The sequence below is a fragment of the Plodia interpunctella genome, chromosome Z (genome assembly GCF_027563975.2).
Source record: "Plodia interpunctella isolate USDA-ARS_2022_Savannah chromosome Z, ilPloInte3.2, whole genome shotgun sequence".
NCBI lineage: Eukaryota > Metazoa > Arthropoda > Insecta > Lepidoptera > Pyralidae > Plodia > Plodia interpunctella.
The window spans coordinates 7,332,442-7,348,566 of record NC_071324.2 but is presented as its reverse complement, the minus strand read 5'-3'; the positions used below and the strand labels follow the sequence as shown (position 1 = coordinate 7,348,566).

General features: G+C 34.0%; 2 protein-coding genes across 6 annotated transcripts in view; one reads left to right on the top strand and one right to left on the bottom strand.

Annotated features, from left to right (window-relative positions):
* Positions 1 to 1,333: 1,333 nt before the first annotated feature.
* parvin lies at positions 1,334 to 3,981 on the top strand. 3 transcript variants are annotated; one of them, XM_053767643.1, is made up of 8 exons: positions 1,334 to 1,410; positions 1,573 to 1,703; positions 1,876 to 1,965; positions 2,155 to 2,426; positions 2,638 to 2,834; positions 2,920 to 3,034; positions 3,145 to 3,388; positions 3,515 to 3,981. In XM_053767643.1, exons 2-8 carry the CDS (start codon positions 1,586 to 1,588, stop codon positions 3,589 to 3,591), a joined length of 1,113 nt encoding a protein of 370 aa, XP_053623618.1. In that variant the 5' UTR covers positions 1,334 to 1,410; positions 1,573 to 1,585; the 3' UTR covers positions 3,592 to 3,981. The 3 variants fall into 3 exon arrangements, with proteins under 3 accessions (XP_053623618.1, XP_053623616.1, XP_053623617.1); XM_053767641.1 differs by having other exon boundaries at positions 1,348 to 1,366; XM_053767642.2 differs by having other exon boundaries at positions 1,354 to 1,490.
* Positions 3,982 to 4,293: 312 nt separating this feature from the next.
* Positions 4,294 to 16,125, bottom strand: part of Evi5 (Ecotropic viral integration site 5) — a 30,097-nt gene continuing 18,265 nt past the window's right edge. For 2 of the 3 annotated variants that reach the window (XM_053767637.2, XM_053767638.2), the window contains 9 exons: positions 15,856 to 16,014; positions 15,452 to 15,685; positions 14,848 to 15,063; positions 14,292 to 14,399; positions 13,816 to 14,007; positions 13,189 to 13,356; positions 12,708 to 12,803; positions 12,363 to 12,464; positions 4,294 to 8,334 (listed from right to left, as the gene is read on the bottom strand). In XM_053767637.2, the coding sequence (XP_053623612.1) occupies positions 8,167 to 8,334; positions 12,363 to 12,464; positions 12,708 to 12,803; positions 13,189 to 13,356; positions 13,816 to 14,007; positions 14,292 to 14,399; positions 14,848 to 15,063; positions 15,452 to 15,685; positions 15,856 to 16,014 (1,443 nt within the window). In that variant the 3' untranslated portion in view covers positions 4,294 to 8,166. Of the gene's footprint in view, positions 8,335 to 10,742; positions 10,793 to 12,362; positions 12,465 to 12,707; positions 12,804 to 13,188; positions 13,357 to 13,815; positions 14,008 to 14,291; positions 14,400 to 14,847; positions 15,064 to 15,451; positions 15,686 to 15,855; positions 16,015 to 16,125 lie in introns of all 3 variants that reach the window. The other variant, XM_053767639.1, reaches the window with a different exon arrangement.

Sequence of the window (16,125 nt, the reverse complement as noted above, 5' to 3'; positions counted from 1 at the left end):
AGCAATTACTACTTCTCACGAAGTGAGCCAATCATATCGCGCCATTGTGACCCACGGACAACCACACTGAAATATGATTGGTTCGCTGCGTTGCCTGCGTCTCACTTGAATCGATTGGATGGTGAGAAGAAAATGCAAACCACACAAACACCTTCTGTTTTTTAATTCGATCAGCAATGTTGCCACTTTAACTACTTTGTCGCTATATTTGGAGAGGTTTAAGTTTCAACAGTAATTTTCTAAAATATATTATCCTTAATACAATATTTTTTCGAATTTTCATACCAAATGAATTGTAGGTATTTGTAAATTCTACAATTATATTTGAAGGAATGAACTTGTGCGGCAATGTGAATATTTTATATGTTTGTATTTTGTATGTTAGGTACACAAAAGCTTTGCCGCCTTTTACTATGTAGATCAAAACGTTTATTTTAGAGTACTTCATTAATCCTTTCATTATGTTAGCATTCGTTTGTGAAAATATACAATAATGTAGCATATTCGAGTGCTGAAATATTGGGAAAAATCGTTTTCCGTAAGATAAAAAACTTCGAAAACTATGGGATACGCCTCACGCTGTAAAATTTTCAAGCCAGTAAACGGTCGAAAAAAAACATCGGAACACGTCACACATGAAAACTTATTAAAATTTGGACTTCATACAGGTTAGATCTTCAGTCAGTCAAGTTTATATCAGCTTATGACCAGAATTGACCAAATAATGCAGAACATCATCTAATAGTGTTATTATTTTCAGGATAATCCACTAAATCCTTCCTTTTTCCTTTAAACTCGCACTACGATTGCGTAGAAGATATTGTTGGTGTGGTCAATATTGAAAATTGACGCTTTTTGCCTCCATTTGAAATGTTTGTGTACTTTAGTTGTACCAGTAGCGCCATCTGTGTTGAGCTTTGCGTAATAAGCACTATTCGGATTCCCATCCTCGCGTAAGTTCTAGGCTTGATCGTCGAGGGTTAGGCAAACAACTTGGCTGACATCTAGAATGAAAGAAAGAAATCATTTATTCGAAGTACAAAAGAGTATCGAATATATATCGAATACAACATGTCAACCGAAATGGCGACCAGTTCAGCATGGTGCCATCAGCAGTAAATATTAAACTAGAAATAATACAATGTTTTATCCTCAATTTGCCGCAAAAAAAGTAAACTCCTCGATGCATTTACGGAATATTGAAACAGATCTGATATTATATGCATGGTAAGTGGTATCTGGTATTATTTCAGCCAAGATGTTTGTTGGGTTATCATACGAGGTAATGTCAGTGTCAATTTCTAAGCTGTCAATTAACTGTCAAATTTCAGAAGTTCGGGTTCATGACTTTTTGTGGTTGTGGTAGGTATGTGTACTTGGTAGGTACCACCTACCTATATTTTGTTTCATGTGAGTGGCAGTATTTGTTATAGTTCCCTGGCTGGATTTTCCCGTGTCAAATAGAATTAATTTATAAAATTCAACGCCAGGTTTACTTTTATTTATAACATTTATAGTAATGTATTAACTAATGGTATGATGATTCATTAATATTCGTTTATTTTCCTCTAGCATCTGTACAAAGATGTCATCACCACGCCCTAAATCTCCTCGTACTCCTGTTTTGTCCAAAAAAGACGAGAAAGAAGAATCAATATGGGATAAACTTGGCACTATTGGACGCAAGAAACGCATAAAGGAAGGTGTGTGAAGTATTTTTTAACTTTTGTTGCCATTTGATACTGTATTTGTGTGGGAAGTATCGTGTTACTTCAACTGTATCTGTGACCTACTAACAAAGGTGAAATGTACACACATGCTGCAGTATGGTACATGATGTGGTTTATCATATCATCAAGAGTACTTGTTTTACAGTTCAGGAAGTACAAGCTGAGGGCAAGCATGCTATAGATTCTCCTGGTAGTCCCACCGCACCAGAAGTACCTCCTGAGGAGTATAGTCTGTGTAAGTTATAAAATTAATATCCACATTACTGAGGCACTGGCTTTTCTTATGGACAAAGGATGACCTTGATGAATCAATTATGGCCATCTTATGTCCAGTCTATCTGAATAAATATAATTGTCATTATAATATTAAAAAACCACGAAATGACTTTGTCAAAAGTAATAGTATAAATATATTGTGTTCTAGTGGAAAATGAAGAAAGGGCGATTATTGATCCAAAATCCCATGAAGATCCCAAAGTGAAGGAACTGAAACAAGTTCTTATTGACTGGATCAATGATGAGTTAGCCATGCAAAGGATTATTGTCAAAGACATTGAAGAAGATCTTTATGACGGCCAGGTCCTGCAAAAGCTCTTGGAAAAATTGACAAAAACTAAATTAGATGTACCTGAGGTCACTCAGTCTGAAGAAGGACAAAGACAAAAACTGGCAGTAGTTTTGAGAGCTGTCAACAAGGTTTGAAATATATTTCTATTTTTCAAGGTTTTTATATATGATAATTATGTTTGATTTAAATCTTTAATAAATCTGATTTGAATTTGAAGTCGAGACCCATTTTCTAGAAGGATAACAAAGTGATTCTATAAGGCTTCCAAATTTTGTATATAGCATGAAGCACAGAACCCTAAAATTAAATAGTATAATATCAATATGAAATATGTTATAGGTGCTGTTTGGATCTACAAAGCCTGCTCAAAAATGGAATGTGGATTCTATTCATTCTAAAAGTGTTGTGTCTATATTACATTTATTGGTGGCTTTAGCTCGTCATTTCCGTGCTCCTATACGTCTACCCGAAAATGTTAAGGTTGCAGTAGTAGTTGTGAAGAAGGAGAATAGCCAGGGCATGCAATTGTCACATAGGTAAACCTGGATATCATTGTTGGACTTAAACTGTGTTCATTTATATATTTATAACATGCATTATAATACCTTACAACATTTACAGAAGTTACATGGAAGACATAACTACCACTTATGATGACCTTGGAATGAAGTGTGAAAGGGATGCCTTTGATGCTCTCTTCGATCATGCTCCTGACAAGTTACAAGTAGTGAAAAAGGTATAATAAACAATTTGTATATTAATTAGTTAATCTATTTATACTGATATATTTTTATGTTGTTAAATAAATTAGCAGTAAGACTTGATGTTATTCGGAATTTGTTTCAGTCCTTGATAACTTTTGTCAACAAGCATTTGAGTAAGGTATATTTGGAAGTCACAGATCTGGATACTCAGTTCCACGATGGAGTTTATCTGTGCCTTCTGATGGGTTTACTGGAAGGATTCTTTGTTCCACTTTACGATTTCCACCTTACACCACAGAATTTTGATCAGAAAGTTCATAATGTGTCATTTGCCTTTGAACTCATGCAAGATGTTGGACTTGCAAAGCCGAAGGCTAGGCCTGAAGGTAATTTTGACTGATTTATGTTTTTATATTTTTTCACAATTATTTATTGCACTAATTATTTTTCCGTTTGCGATAATAAAGAGTACTATGAGTAATGAATATTAAAAAAATCTTTTTCGTTTTCAGACATTGTCAATCTGGATCTGAAGTCAACTCTGCGTGTGCTGTATAATTTGTTTACTAAATATAAAAACATGCCATGAAATTAAATATTTAAAGTAGCCATTTATTCTGGCTTTAACCCATAGGATAGGGCAAAAGGTTTTAACATAGACATAGGAAATGTCCAACTGCCCGACATGTGTGATATCTCGGACATGTATTGGCAGTATTGGGTGCAGTATTTGGGCATCATATTGCCCACTTTTCATCTGGTTTTCTCTTCACCTACTGGCATTGTGTCTTTACGGCATGCCATGGCTTATGTAAATGCATAAGATATGGTGAAAGTTGGAGCGTTGGCTCTTATTGTTTTTCTAACTGTGTTCATTTGTTATACATAGAATTTATTTAACTTTATTAATCCATAATCAAATATTTACTAAATGTTTGTGCCTTATATTTGTAACATAAGTAAATAATTACTAACGCTATCTTGGTTTTTATTTGCGAATCCAAAGTTTATGCAGGTATTCCCATTCATTCATCATTTTTTCAGACAACAATTGGCCACAGTTCGACATAACAGAAACAGGCCCAACACACTCAGAACCGCAAACAAATATTTGTGTACACAATAATTCCAGGACGAATGGAGAGTAGAGGAGTAGCCAATAGAAGCCTTTGCCCAACAATAGGATACTATTGGCTAATAAAAATATATTTTTTTATTATTTGATTGTAGCTCGCAGACGTGCTAAATTCATTGAAATTGTTCCAGGATTCTTGTGTAATAAAAAAAAATGTAAACTAATTATTATTTATTTACTAAAAATTTGATGTTACAAAATGGTTTAATTATTACAAAAACAAGCTTACACCGCCTACGGCATATAGGAGAATAAAAATGTAATTTCGAAAAAATATTAAATGTCTATAGTAGTACTCGGATAAGCGATCCTCCGGTGCATGTAACATGTAATAGATATTACAGATTTCATATATTACTGTTCTAAAGAATTTCATTTCGTCATTAAATGAGCAAAATATTCTCTGTGATGAAATCTTCCAAAATATTTGTTAATTCAAAGGTAAGTACTTGAGAGCTACAACTTGAAATTACTTAGTGTCTATTGCTAGTTTCGTCTTCCGACAAATTAAATATTACCTACTAACATGTTGCCCGGGGCTTCGCTCCTGCAATTTTGAGATAAAATACGCCTATAGTAATCTTGGATAACATACCTTTCTCAATTCAACAAATGACATTCTTAATACATTTCGGAAAGCCTGGATGATAAAACCTATGACAAAAGATAGATATATTGCACGTTCTAAAACTTACTACTTACATAATAAAATATTTTATAATATCGACATAATTATCAACAAAAAAAAAACAATAAAATAGAATAATAATAACGCTGATACAAAACAGAATCAACTTGGAGCATTTTCTCTCACAGTGGTAGCAAATTATATATTAATAATATTATATATAATTTGCTACCACTTAATATCAGTAATACCACATTAATATAATTATTTTAAAATGAGTGAAGCTACTGTAATTAAGATTTAAGAAGCTCGTATCGACCATATCTAAGTATAACATTATCAAAAGTATTTTGAAAACTTGCTATGATTCTAGATGTACTTTAACATGACATCAAGAGGAAAATATATAATTGGGGCAAATACATATTGGATCTGGTTATTGGGCTTTTTACAGTAGCGCAAATTACTCCAGTTGAAAATATAATGATGTAGTAAGATATATTTAGCTGCCATGAAATGCATATGATTGGCTAGGTACACAATTGAAAATCTTTGAACACCCTGCGAAATAAGAAATGAATAGAAAAAAGAGATAACCCGATCATCTGATTGTAACCAAAATATTAGCTTTTTATTATATTTTTATTAGAGTGAGTATTCCAAGCCATAATAAATCATAAAAAAATACTGCGTTAAAACCTAACGAAAATTAAAGAGTTTATTAATAATAAGTACACACAATATTTTGTCGTAATAGTTTTAAGTAACCATATTTGTCAGCGTAAAGCGCATTGGTTGTAACGCTGAAAAGATTACTTATTTAGCCTAAAACTTTAAGTGTTCTAGGTTAAAACAAAATTATGATGTTTTATCGTAAGCTACCTCACAAATAAAATAAAATTAGTAGAGTAGATATGTGTAGATACTTACATAATATTATCAGTTAAGTAATGGTAAGACCAAAGTAAGTAGTCTTGGAATGTAAGCCCACAAAAACTGGCATAAGAATTATATGGGATTTTTTCAAAAAGTTATCTCGAAACTTACACGTAGTACAGCACGTGAACGTCATCAAAGATAGACGAAGAAAATAAAATAAAAGACAAATGTGAAGTTATGAAACATCTTGGTTGATTGCATGATTGGTGGCAATTATGGGCGTGAATTAAATAAACTAATTTTCAAGAGACCTGAATATTGAGATGTTAATGTATGGTGAAAAGATTGGTACGTTTGCTTGCTATACTTTCATTGAAGTTTCTCTGCATTAGTCCAAGTTGGATCACATATTATTTTTAATATATATAAAATATAGAACATGATTTTAAAATCATTAATTTTAAACATTTTTTTCAGATGCACACGATTTCAAATTTCGAAGACATTATTACTATCGCTTATTAATATAATGGAATGTTCTCGATAATTATTAATGATAAAGAATACTAAAAAATACTGATTAAAAATAGATACAAGAAATTCAAAGTGATATAAAACTCAAAACAATGTCCAATATACTGAGATCGATTGATCTAATATCTATAATACAGGGTATGAATTCCTTAGTATAAGAAGTACTCACAAAATACCTATAACTGGCATCTATTAGAAAGAACAGTTACCCACTTCTACGGATAATTTTATAATATATATTTATAAAGAGCTACACATTAACACTACCTGTATGTCTCAACTACAACCATAAGTATAAAGATATTAAAATCAGTGCGTTGATGTAAATTGGTTAATTGGCATCATGAGTCTTTATTTTAATTTTACTTTGAATATTAAGTAGCTTCAGAATGAAAAATCTACACGCAACGCACTAACATATGTCAGTAAATTCTAGCTAGACTGTCTATAAAATATTTTATTACAATAGACTACAAATCCTTGGTACACCTCATTATTTTATCGGGTTTACATAATTGTAGAAATAGGTTATTAACAGACTACTATGAAGAAACATTTATTTTATATAATTAAGTAAGTGTGTCGCCGTTTTATCCATGGCTAGAAATTAGCATTTACGGGGCTAAATTCTAAGCAAAATCTACTTACGAACACTATTTTGGATTTGGGTACCAGGGACATCGTTAACATATTCATAAAAATTGATACACAATTATAATTTACTATTACACTTACTAACAAGAGCGAGTAGGTCCATGATTAACCAAACTATCATTGAGTTAATTATTGATTATATGTAGAGTACACACAATCATACACAGATTTTGTAGAAAGCGAGATCCACAAATAATAAGCTTAGAGCCACCTTATATTTTATTTCGTGTCCAAATTGTTACGCCATCTTACGCCATCTTAAATTAATGAAATTTTAATTAAAATACTTATAACTATCAAAGTCTGGATTTCTAATTTTCGGCCAACTTTTTACTCGTGAAAACCGTAATTACATTACAGCCAATAAGTATTACGTAACAATTCCATATAATACCAATATTTAATAATTAATAACTTAGTACTCAATTGCTTTGTAGCATAAAACATATTAAAAATGATTAATTGGCAACTATATAGATCGTAGATCGAATTGCTCAATCGAATCGAATCGCTAATTGAAACATTTATTCTACAAGTTTTATAACACATGCATAATGAACAGCTAATTAAACAAAAATAAATTCGTGGTAGGTATAAGAAATATTGACCGAGCAAATCGTAGAGAAATCTAACTGATCTTAAAACCCTGTCAAGCCGATCCACGTTATTGTATTAACGAGCACCAAAATTTCTCCCGACATTCGACATTTTCAATAAATTAAAATTGTAACTAGACAAATAACAATATATTCGAAACAAACTTCAGTTACTAATGGGCTTTGAATTATAATAAATTATCTTTAGGATACATTTTAGGGAATGAATTTGCAAATTACTTGAAATTAGCATTTGTGTTAATATTTATATACAAATAATAAATCGACCTACTTATTTCAAATTATTCTTTAAATGTCTAATTATTATCATTCAATTTCAATCCCAGTTGAAAACGGATTGATATTTTATAGTGTTTAAAAAGTATAATATGTATATAAAACAAATTAGCAAGTGAATGATTTGTCAAAACATTTTATATCAATAAATGTATTACATAATTTTATAAAAAAATATTCGAAGTTGTTGATCAAATTCTATAAGTATACAATAATAGGCTTCGCTATCGTATTACAATGTTATATTTTCGACTCGCTAACATGAACGCATTTATTTAATAATCATTCAAAATATATATTAAATCTAAGTGTATACTTAACTGTATGAAATTTTACCGGATGTACTTCAAAATTGACCCTAGTGAACGAATGTCATGATAGAAGAAAAATGTCGTGAGAAGAGACAGTGTATAATATGATTATTCGCGGATTGTTCGTTCGCTACGTGGGCTTGCGTGGCGCCGGAGGGAGGTCCAGAGACGCGGAGGACTCGCGGCGGAGGATCAGTTTCAGCTTCTCGTCTTCTTCTAAATCTTCTTCGACAGAGATGGCGCGACTGAGCTCGGTGTGTCCCAGCGCGCGTGCTCTCCACGCTTCTAGCCTCATGACCTGTCATTATAATATCTCATCAAATGTTGACACAATTAACAGTGTTATTAGTCGAAATCAATAGTCACAATTTCAGTTATGGTAGGTTTAGACGGAAACTATTTTCAACCGCCTAAAAAAGGCACCGTATAAAAACTTTCGGCGCCATTTAAATAGGCGCGGGAACAACGAGAGGCACGGGCGGAGGTCAATGGTGCCAAAAAATAGGCGCGTCTTCTATTCCGTGCCAGCGTTGGCATGCCGCGTAAGTGTTTATTCGGTGTCTTTTTTAGGTGCCGTAACTTAGGCGGCTGAAAATATTCTCCGTCTAAACCTACCTTTACGGTATCCATTTCTAGTGTTAAATGCGTGTGCGGAATGCCAGTAATTATCTAATTTTTATCGTTGGTGCTTTCACAATAATTATAGAAAGTTATTAGAATATATTAAAATTATGTAGTTATAATATATAGCACATTCATAGTAATATTAAGCATAGGACCATCATAATCTACAGAAATAGATTTGTATATTAGTTTCTTCATACATAATTACATTATAGTTCAGGAAATATCTAAGCTACTCCAAATGAAATATTTAGTAAATGCCAATGAAGCAAAAAATGAAAGCATGCCGAATTTTGGAACGGGAATTAGTAATGGTTTTCTACAAAAGTTTCGTTCCGCGTGCCATTATGTGAAAATGCGACGAAGTGAAAATGTTTGATGTCGTAAGCAGGGATGTGCAAATGAAAGTGGTATGTCGCAAGCTGAGATGCACAGATGAAAGTGGTAGCTATTTCGGATTATTGACGCAAACAGGGCAAATTCAAAAAGAATGGGGTTGGTATAATACATTTTTGTTTTTCACGCAATCCACCATCTTAAGCTAAGGTGAATTGACTAGATATGTTTTATAGATTAGGACTTAGAGATAAAAGCATAGCAAGTTTTGATAGGTAATTAGAATTAATAAATTATTATTTCTTATAATGTTCTATTTCGAATTTCTTATAATGTTATTTTTTCTTATAATGTTCTATTTCGAATTTCAATATGTATTTAACTGATATAATATAAAATCCATATGAAAACCTATGTAAGCATACATGCTTAGATGCGTTGTATCTTCCTCTTCGTCCACACAGAGGTAGATACTGAAGAGAATTTATATGACCTGTATATAATATATACATACACTATACCATTAAAAAAAACATATATAATAAAACACACCTATCTAATACTAATACTTAAAAAAGCTTTAGAGCTGCCAATTCATTCATTCAAACACATAATTAGCACCAAATTAATTAGATAACTCGTTATCCCGTCCGCCAGACTACTCCACAGCAAGTATATATCAATATGTATAAATAAAAATTAAACCAATGTTCAAGATAATTTTGTTCTTTACGGTTATGTAGAGTTAATCTGCGAAACGAATAACAACTTAGTCTACACGGAATAAATAAATGTTAGTAATGTTTTAAAGTACGAATATTCTCTAATCCAAATCATAATCTAAGTACGAACACATGAAGTAAATATTATAAATCATATGGCGCTTTGAAGGTTCCACTGACTGTCATAATTATTAACAAAATTTAAAAATTGTCTCTATACTGTAACAAAATTTCAAAATTCATTTAAAATTGGATGAAAAGATGAAAACAATGAATTTTTGCATTTCTAAAGATGTCTCTGTTTTGCAAAATAGAGTTTTACATTGTAATTCATACGTCATATAAGTCTATGACGTCAAGATGCTAGTATGTCCTCTATTCTCTTTGTCTAACTCAAATGAATATTTAAACATGTATCATTCTATTCTTATATAATTTATCTTGCGGATTTAATTTTGTTCAGCTATTTAATTACTCGAAATGATTCAATTGAAGCACTAAATAAATTAGCGGAATAACCTATGTTTGTCACATGATTGATAATGGTGCGTTCGTACTCCTGTCGAAGTTATACCTCACCGCTCACACCCGACAAAATAACATTCGACTGCTGAAGCCAACTCTCATTAGATGTACATTCGTAACCACATTGTATTTGTAATTTATATGTTTTGTTAACAAATAGATTAAATTTGAAATTGATAAATAATATAAACTTTAACCTTTACTGAGTAATCGCATCAAAATTCATGTTACATCATTTATGGTTTGACAGGAATACCTATCAACAATTTTTTTCGAATACGTATTTTCATTACTTAACAAAAATATTCTTGAAAATATGGCCCTATTTACATGGCACACAATTTTAGGCGTATTTTCAAATATCTTTAAGGCTTCCATTTCAATGAGGATGGATGGTGATGTATTAACTGGCTAATTATATACATTTATTTACTCCGCGGAGCGCTAATAAGGACCTGGTCACAGCAGTACACTTATGTTATTGATATGCAGAACTTACTCGACCCATTTCCAGGGCTCCGTGTCCGGAGTGGTGATTGGTGTCGGAAACTGTACAGTGCCAAACATAACTCATAAGACAACTGTGAAAGTGATTGTATCTAACCCTTATGATATACACAACACAATGTTATTTGAATTGAAAAAAGGAAATTGTTACAATACACAAATGTTTTAAAATAAACTACACAGTAGGTACGTTGTTAATATTTAAAGTTAAAATATATACTTTTTTTGTACAAAAAGGATTTTTTTTGGAACAGGTTCAATCTATGTATGTGAGAAAAAGGAAAGATCGACCCAATGCAGACCGCTCCGATTTAAAATCAAGTAAATTAAAGTAATATTCCAGGAACATCGTAGTCCAGATTATAACGATCGATCGAACGATAAAGAATTAGAAAGGACTTGAAAAAATTCAATTTTGAAATTTTCTATAATATTCAATATAATAATGAGGTTACCAGTAGGTAACCTATTATCTGAGATGGACGTTGAGAAAAGAAAGCCATCTTATAAATAAAACAAAGTATTCATTTTATCAAAAATCTATGTGACAAGATACTTGATAATAATATATTGCTGCTACGGAATACCTATCACAGTTTATATAAATAATGCACATTAGTGATACCAAAGAATAAACAAGAAAAGCGTTTAGTGTAACAATGACGTGAAGCTAACTTTGCGGTCGTATGGCCGCTACCCACGACGTGCAAAACCCGCCAGTGATACGTGTTATTTTACTTCCATACCGACCCAAAGATGGTGTTTAGCAGTTATAGTGGAAAAAATAGAAACACATTGCCTTCGTTGTGTCGGTGTGGACGTAGCATTAGTCATGTGCATTTCACACAGTCCAAGTCGCGACAAAAGCACACATGAAAGCTTCATTAAAATGTGATAGCCCACGGACATTTTTCTTGAGTTATGATTATAACAAAAACTATAAAATATTTTAAAATATTCTTTGCCTTGTTCATGTTAACTTTTGTTAGTGTTGCTGCCTTGACTTATGACGTATAATTATGACAAAAAGCAGGGAAGAACACGATAATGTATTTGTTAGAGAAGCGAAGCTCGGAAAGATTTTATTTATCATATTGAGCACTCAATAACAATCTATCAGATTGTGATATCTATTGTTTAAACTACGCAGCATTAAGGAGACGTTAGTAGGTACATATTATCTATCTCAAAATGTTTTCAATTTTATCTTTCTTCCTACTATAATAATGCGAAAGTTTGAATGTGTGCAGATTGTTACTCAATCACGTAAATTTAGTACATGGCTAGAATATAACCTACAATGCGTTTGTTTAGGTACTTTTTGTTTACAAATTTAACAAGTATTTTAATTGAAATATACACTTTGAAAATCAGTACATTAACACATTTGACATCAATAATGTAATATGATTTATGAAATAATTTGATTTCGAAATTGTTGATTATACAGATTTTTAATTCCAAATCAAATATTTAAATAAAAAGATGTGCCAGTTTACCTTATTTATATACCTAAAGAAACGTTCTATAGAAAACCACAATAGGTATTTCTATCGCAATATTCCTACAGGAGTGAATTCCCGGGGCGCAGCTAGTAAATAAACAATAGTACCTCGGCTTTGAGTTCGGTGACCTGTTCCTGCAGCTCGCGCACTCTATCCGAGTCGTCCACGTTGTTGCTCCTCAACTCCCCTTCGGTCGCCATCACTTCGTTCTAAATTACATTTTACTATTTAAACGATTTAGTAATTGTTTGTTTACAATAACTTTATTGTACGTAAAATAAGAAGCATTATACAGCAAACGTTCGTATTATAATCGGAACTGACTATCTTCAAAATGATTTCGACATCATGAAATATGCATATAAAAGTAGGTCCAGAGAAACAGATATCATATAGAAGAGTTATAAAGGGATATACACAACACCTGTAAGAAATAATAAAAAAAACTCTACCTTTAATTTATATTCTGACACTTCAGTTTCTAGCTCGGCTATTCTTTGTGCGTCCTCCATGTTTCTAATATTAGCCTGCATCGACTCGTATTTCGCCTGTAACATATTTAAAAAATTGTGTCTAAAGTGTGTAGTGTGTGTGTATTCGGGAATAAATTGTATTGAATTGAATTGAATAACAGTGAAAACGATGATGATTTTTTGTTTGTGATGCGTTTAAAAGAAGAAAGCTTTGACAATAACAGCGGAAGATGACTTTGTATTACGTAGGCGCCACACTATCGCCGTACTCGGAACTTCACACAGATGCCGACGAAGTATGAACATTGCGTAGTTTGTATGAGTGCTATTATTTATCGCAATGAAAAATCTGCAATGTATACCGAACATTAGATATTAGAAATTAGCGGGTATTAGAAACAGACACAAAGCGGAGGGCGACTTTGTTTTACTCTATGTAATGATTAGTTAGTAGCATCACCTTGCTCTCGAGGTCGGTGTACTTGTGTTGGAACTCCCGCTGGCGCGCCTGCAGGCCTCGCTCGCGCTGCATGGCCGCGTCCAGCTCTTCGCGCAGCGCCCGCGCGTCCACGTCCTGCCGCCGCAGCTGGTTTGTCGACACCTGCACCTGGGTCTCTAGCTCCATAACCTGCACCATATACACATAAATGTATAATCGCAAATACATGTCTAAAGTCTAAAGAGATGAAATGAAGATATGAGGATGTCAGGGGTTGCCATCCTCAGACTTGGAAAGACAGACAGACGTATTGCGTCGACCGCAGATAATGGGATAAAGTAAGGTTGATGATGATAATACAAAATAGAAAAAAAATTCTTATAGAATTTTATAAGCATATATTTTAGTTACTCTGTGGTAGATAACATACTCCTCATTCGTTTATTTCCGCATACCCATAGTCGATAAAACATGTGGGTTTAAGCTTAAGGTTTGCTAACCAATATGCACGAATCGACCCTATCCTTCAAATATATGAGAACCAATACCTCGTTACTGGTAAAGTATAAATTGTTCGTGGCGTTTACAGGTCTGGGCTTGTGAAAAGTGTTTAAATATTACATCTAATTTGTATATCTTCATACGCACCTTCAGCCGTAGCTCCTTCAATTCCGTCAAAGCCTCGAGCTCTCTCATTTTGGTCGACATAAGTTCCTCATCCATTTTCTGAAAGTCTGCGGAGCGGCCTTCCCAAGCCCTGAGCAGCTTTTTGGGCGTGGCCATTATGTCGGATACCACGTTCGACTGAACGGGCGGAGCAGGCGCTTCTTGTCTGTGCTCCTAAAAAAACACGGTACTACAATATTTTTAGGGCCTCACAAGGTAGGTCCTTGTGATAAAACATCCATCAGTAAGGAGTGTCAGTCGTACATTTTTTGATTCATCACTTTTCTATTTTCAAACACATTGCAACGAATCCAAAAAAATATAAGAAAGTTTGAATTCGTGTTTATTATCCACGTAAAATTACTGACTCGCTGGAAATTTGGTATGCTTAGAATTAATTTCATCGGATACCCTCGCAGCTTGATTTATTATAAGTGTAAAAATAATCTAACACTTACTTGCAAATGTCTTTGCCAAGTTTCCGACAGTTCTGTGACTCTCTGCCGAAGTTCCTTGAGGGAAAGGTTGGCTTCTGCTTCGCGCAATTTCACGGCGATCAGTTCGTCCTACGGAGAAAAGTTTTAAATTATTATGTGTAAAACTCATTAGAAGAACTTTGCTTAATAATTAATCATTTAAAGAAAAAAAAAATCACCTGGCTATTTCTTTCGCGGATTAGTGGTTAGAATTAGGGCAAGACCACGAGAGAGATTGTAGAATAACTTGGATGATATTCTACGTGGGTGGCTTTTTGCAGTAAATAGATAATTGGAAGAATGAAAGAGGCACCTTTTCCTACGAGCGAAGATAACTTTACCATTTGATCTGTTTTTATAAACTGTACATTTTTTACCAATCCTTCTACTTCTGTTTCCCCGTAAAGGTCGTTCCACTTTCCCCTCCGGAACGATCGATGTACTTTCCCGTTTGGTCTAATTTGAATATTTGCTTTTTTCCCACACAGCATTATTTTTTCCCAATCCGTCTACTTCCGTAACCAGTGTACTAGTGTACCTGTAGATGTGCGACGTTGTTGTCGACGCGCTGCCGGCGCAGACACTTGTTCTCGGACTCAAGCTCGGCGATGCGCGCAGTGAGCTCCCGCTCGGCCGCCTCGCGCTCGGCCGCGTGCAGCCGCGCGCGCACCAGCTCCCGCTGCAGACAGCGCGCCAGCTCCTCGCCCTTCGCGCTGCTCTCCGCGCCCGACAGCGACGACTGCCTCGAGTTGTTCTAAACCAACGCCAATCATTAAACACTCCATTAACCTAATTTCCATTACCAAAATCAAACCGATAAAATAGTTTAGTTCGTGAATAAATTTACGTGAAACTCAACGATCGGAAATGTCGGCGCTAAATGAGTATCATTCGCCATCACTGTTCGCCATCGTGGTACTTGTTAAACTAAGAATAAACTTATTAAACAGAGAAAAATATATTGAAAAGAGTCGCAAACTATAATTGTTACTTAATGGGTAATTTGAAGACAATGAGTTACGTGCGGCGCTTTTGATAATCGATAGCGAATCGAATATAAAATTTAATGTAATGTGAAAATACTGGCACTTTACGATGCTATCTCATACATTGTGTTTAACCAAACTAACAACAAAACTTACCTCAGCTATAGTCATTTCCAACGATCGTATTTCATCTTGCGCAACCGCCAGCCTTTGCTGCGCGTCCATATTGGCTCTCCTCAAGGCCTGGACCTCTCGGGTCAGGGCGAAGGCTTCCTCCTCTCCCTCTGCGCGGTCTACCTGCCCCCGGAGCAGCCGCTCAGCGAGGGAGGAACTCTCCTTTTCCAGTAGTTCCACACGCTGCTTGAGAAGACGATTCTCTTGTCGGAGGCACTGTGACAAGAATTAGTGAAGGCTAATTCAAGATATGTCAACAAAGTTACTCTAAATTTACTAATTCATAGTAATGTAAGTACATATTCTGTGTATATATTTATTACTGTACACTGATTTTGCCGTATTAAATCTTTATCATTTGAGCGCCTAGTATATTGAGAGCTTACTCTGAGAACTGCAATATCGCCCTGCTCCTTGGTCTTGATAACAGTATATTCCTTTTCCAGTTTCTTCATCTTTTTCTGGTTTACTTTGATACTGTAAGCAAGGTTCATGAACATGTCCTGATCGGCTTCCGCTTTCGCTGGTAATTCTTTTTGTATGTACTGTAAAATACGTGGACTTTCAATTAAAACATTTAATGATTCATGTCGCAAACTTAGAAAAACAAAAACATAATGAACTTTATTGCAAGAGTCACAAAAATAACCAATTAA

What these genes read in the sequence shown, in the direction of transcription:
- parvin (XM_053767643.1), top strand. Translation starts at nt 1,586, where the DNA reads ATGTCATCACCACGCCCTAAATCTCCTCGTACTCCTGTTTTGTCCAAA. An exon ending in TCCTGAGGAGTATAGTCTGT is followed by an intron (nt 1,966 to 2,154) that starts GTAAGTTATAAA and finishes ATTGTGTTCTAG; the next exon opens with TGGAAAATGAAGAAAGGGCG. An exon ending in GGCATGCAATTGTCACATAG is followed by an intron (nt 2,835 to 2,919) that starts GTAAACCTGGAT and finishes CAACATTTACAG; the next exon opens with AAGTTACATGGAAGACATAA.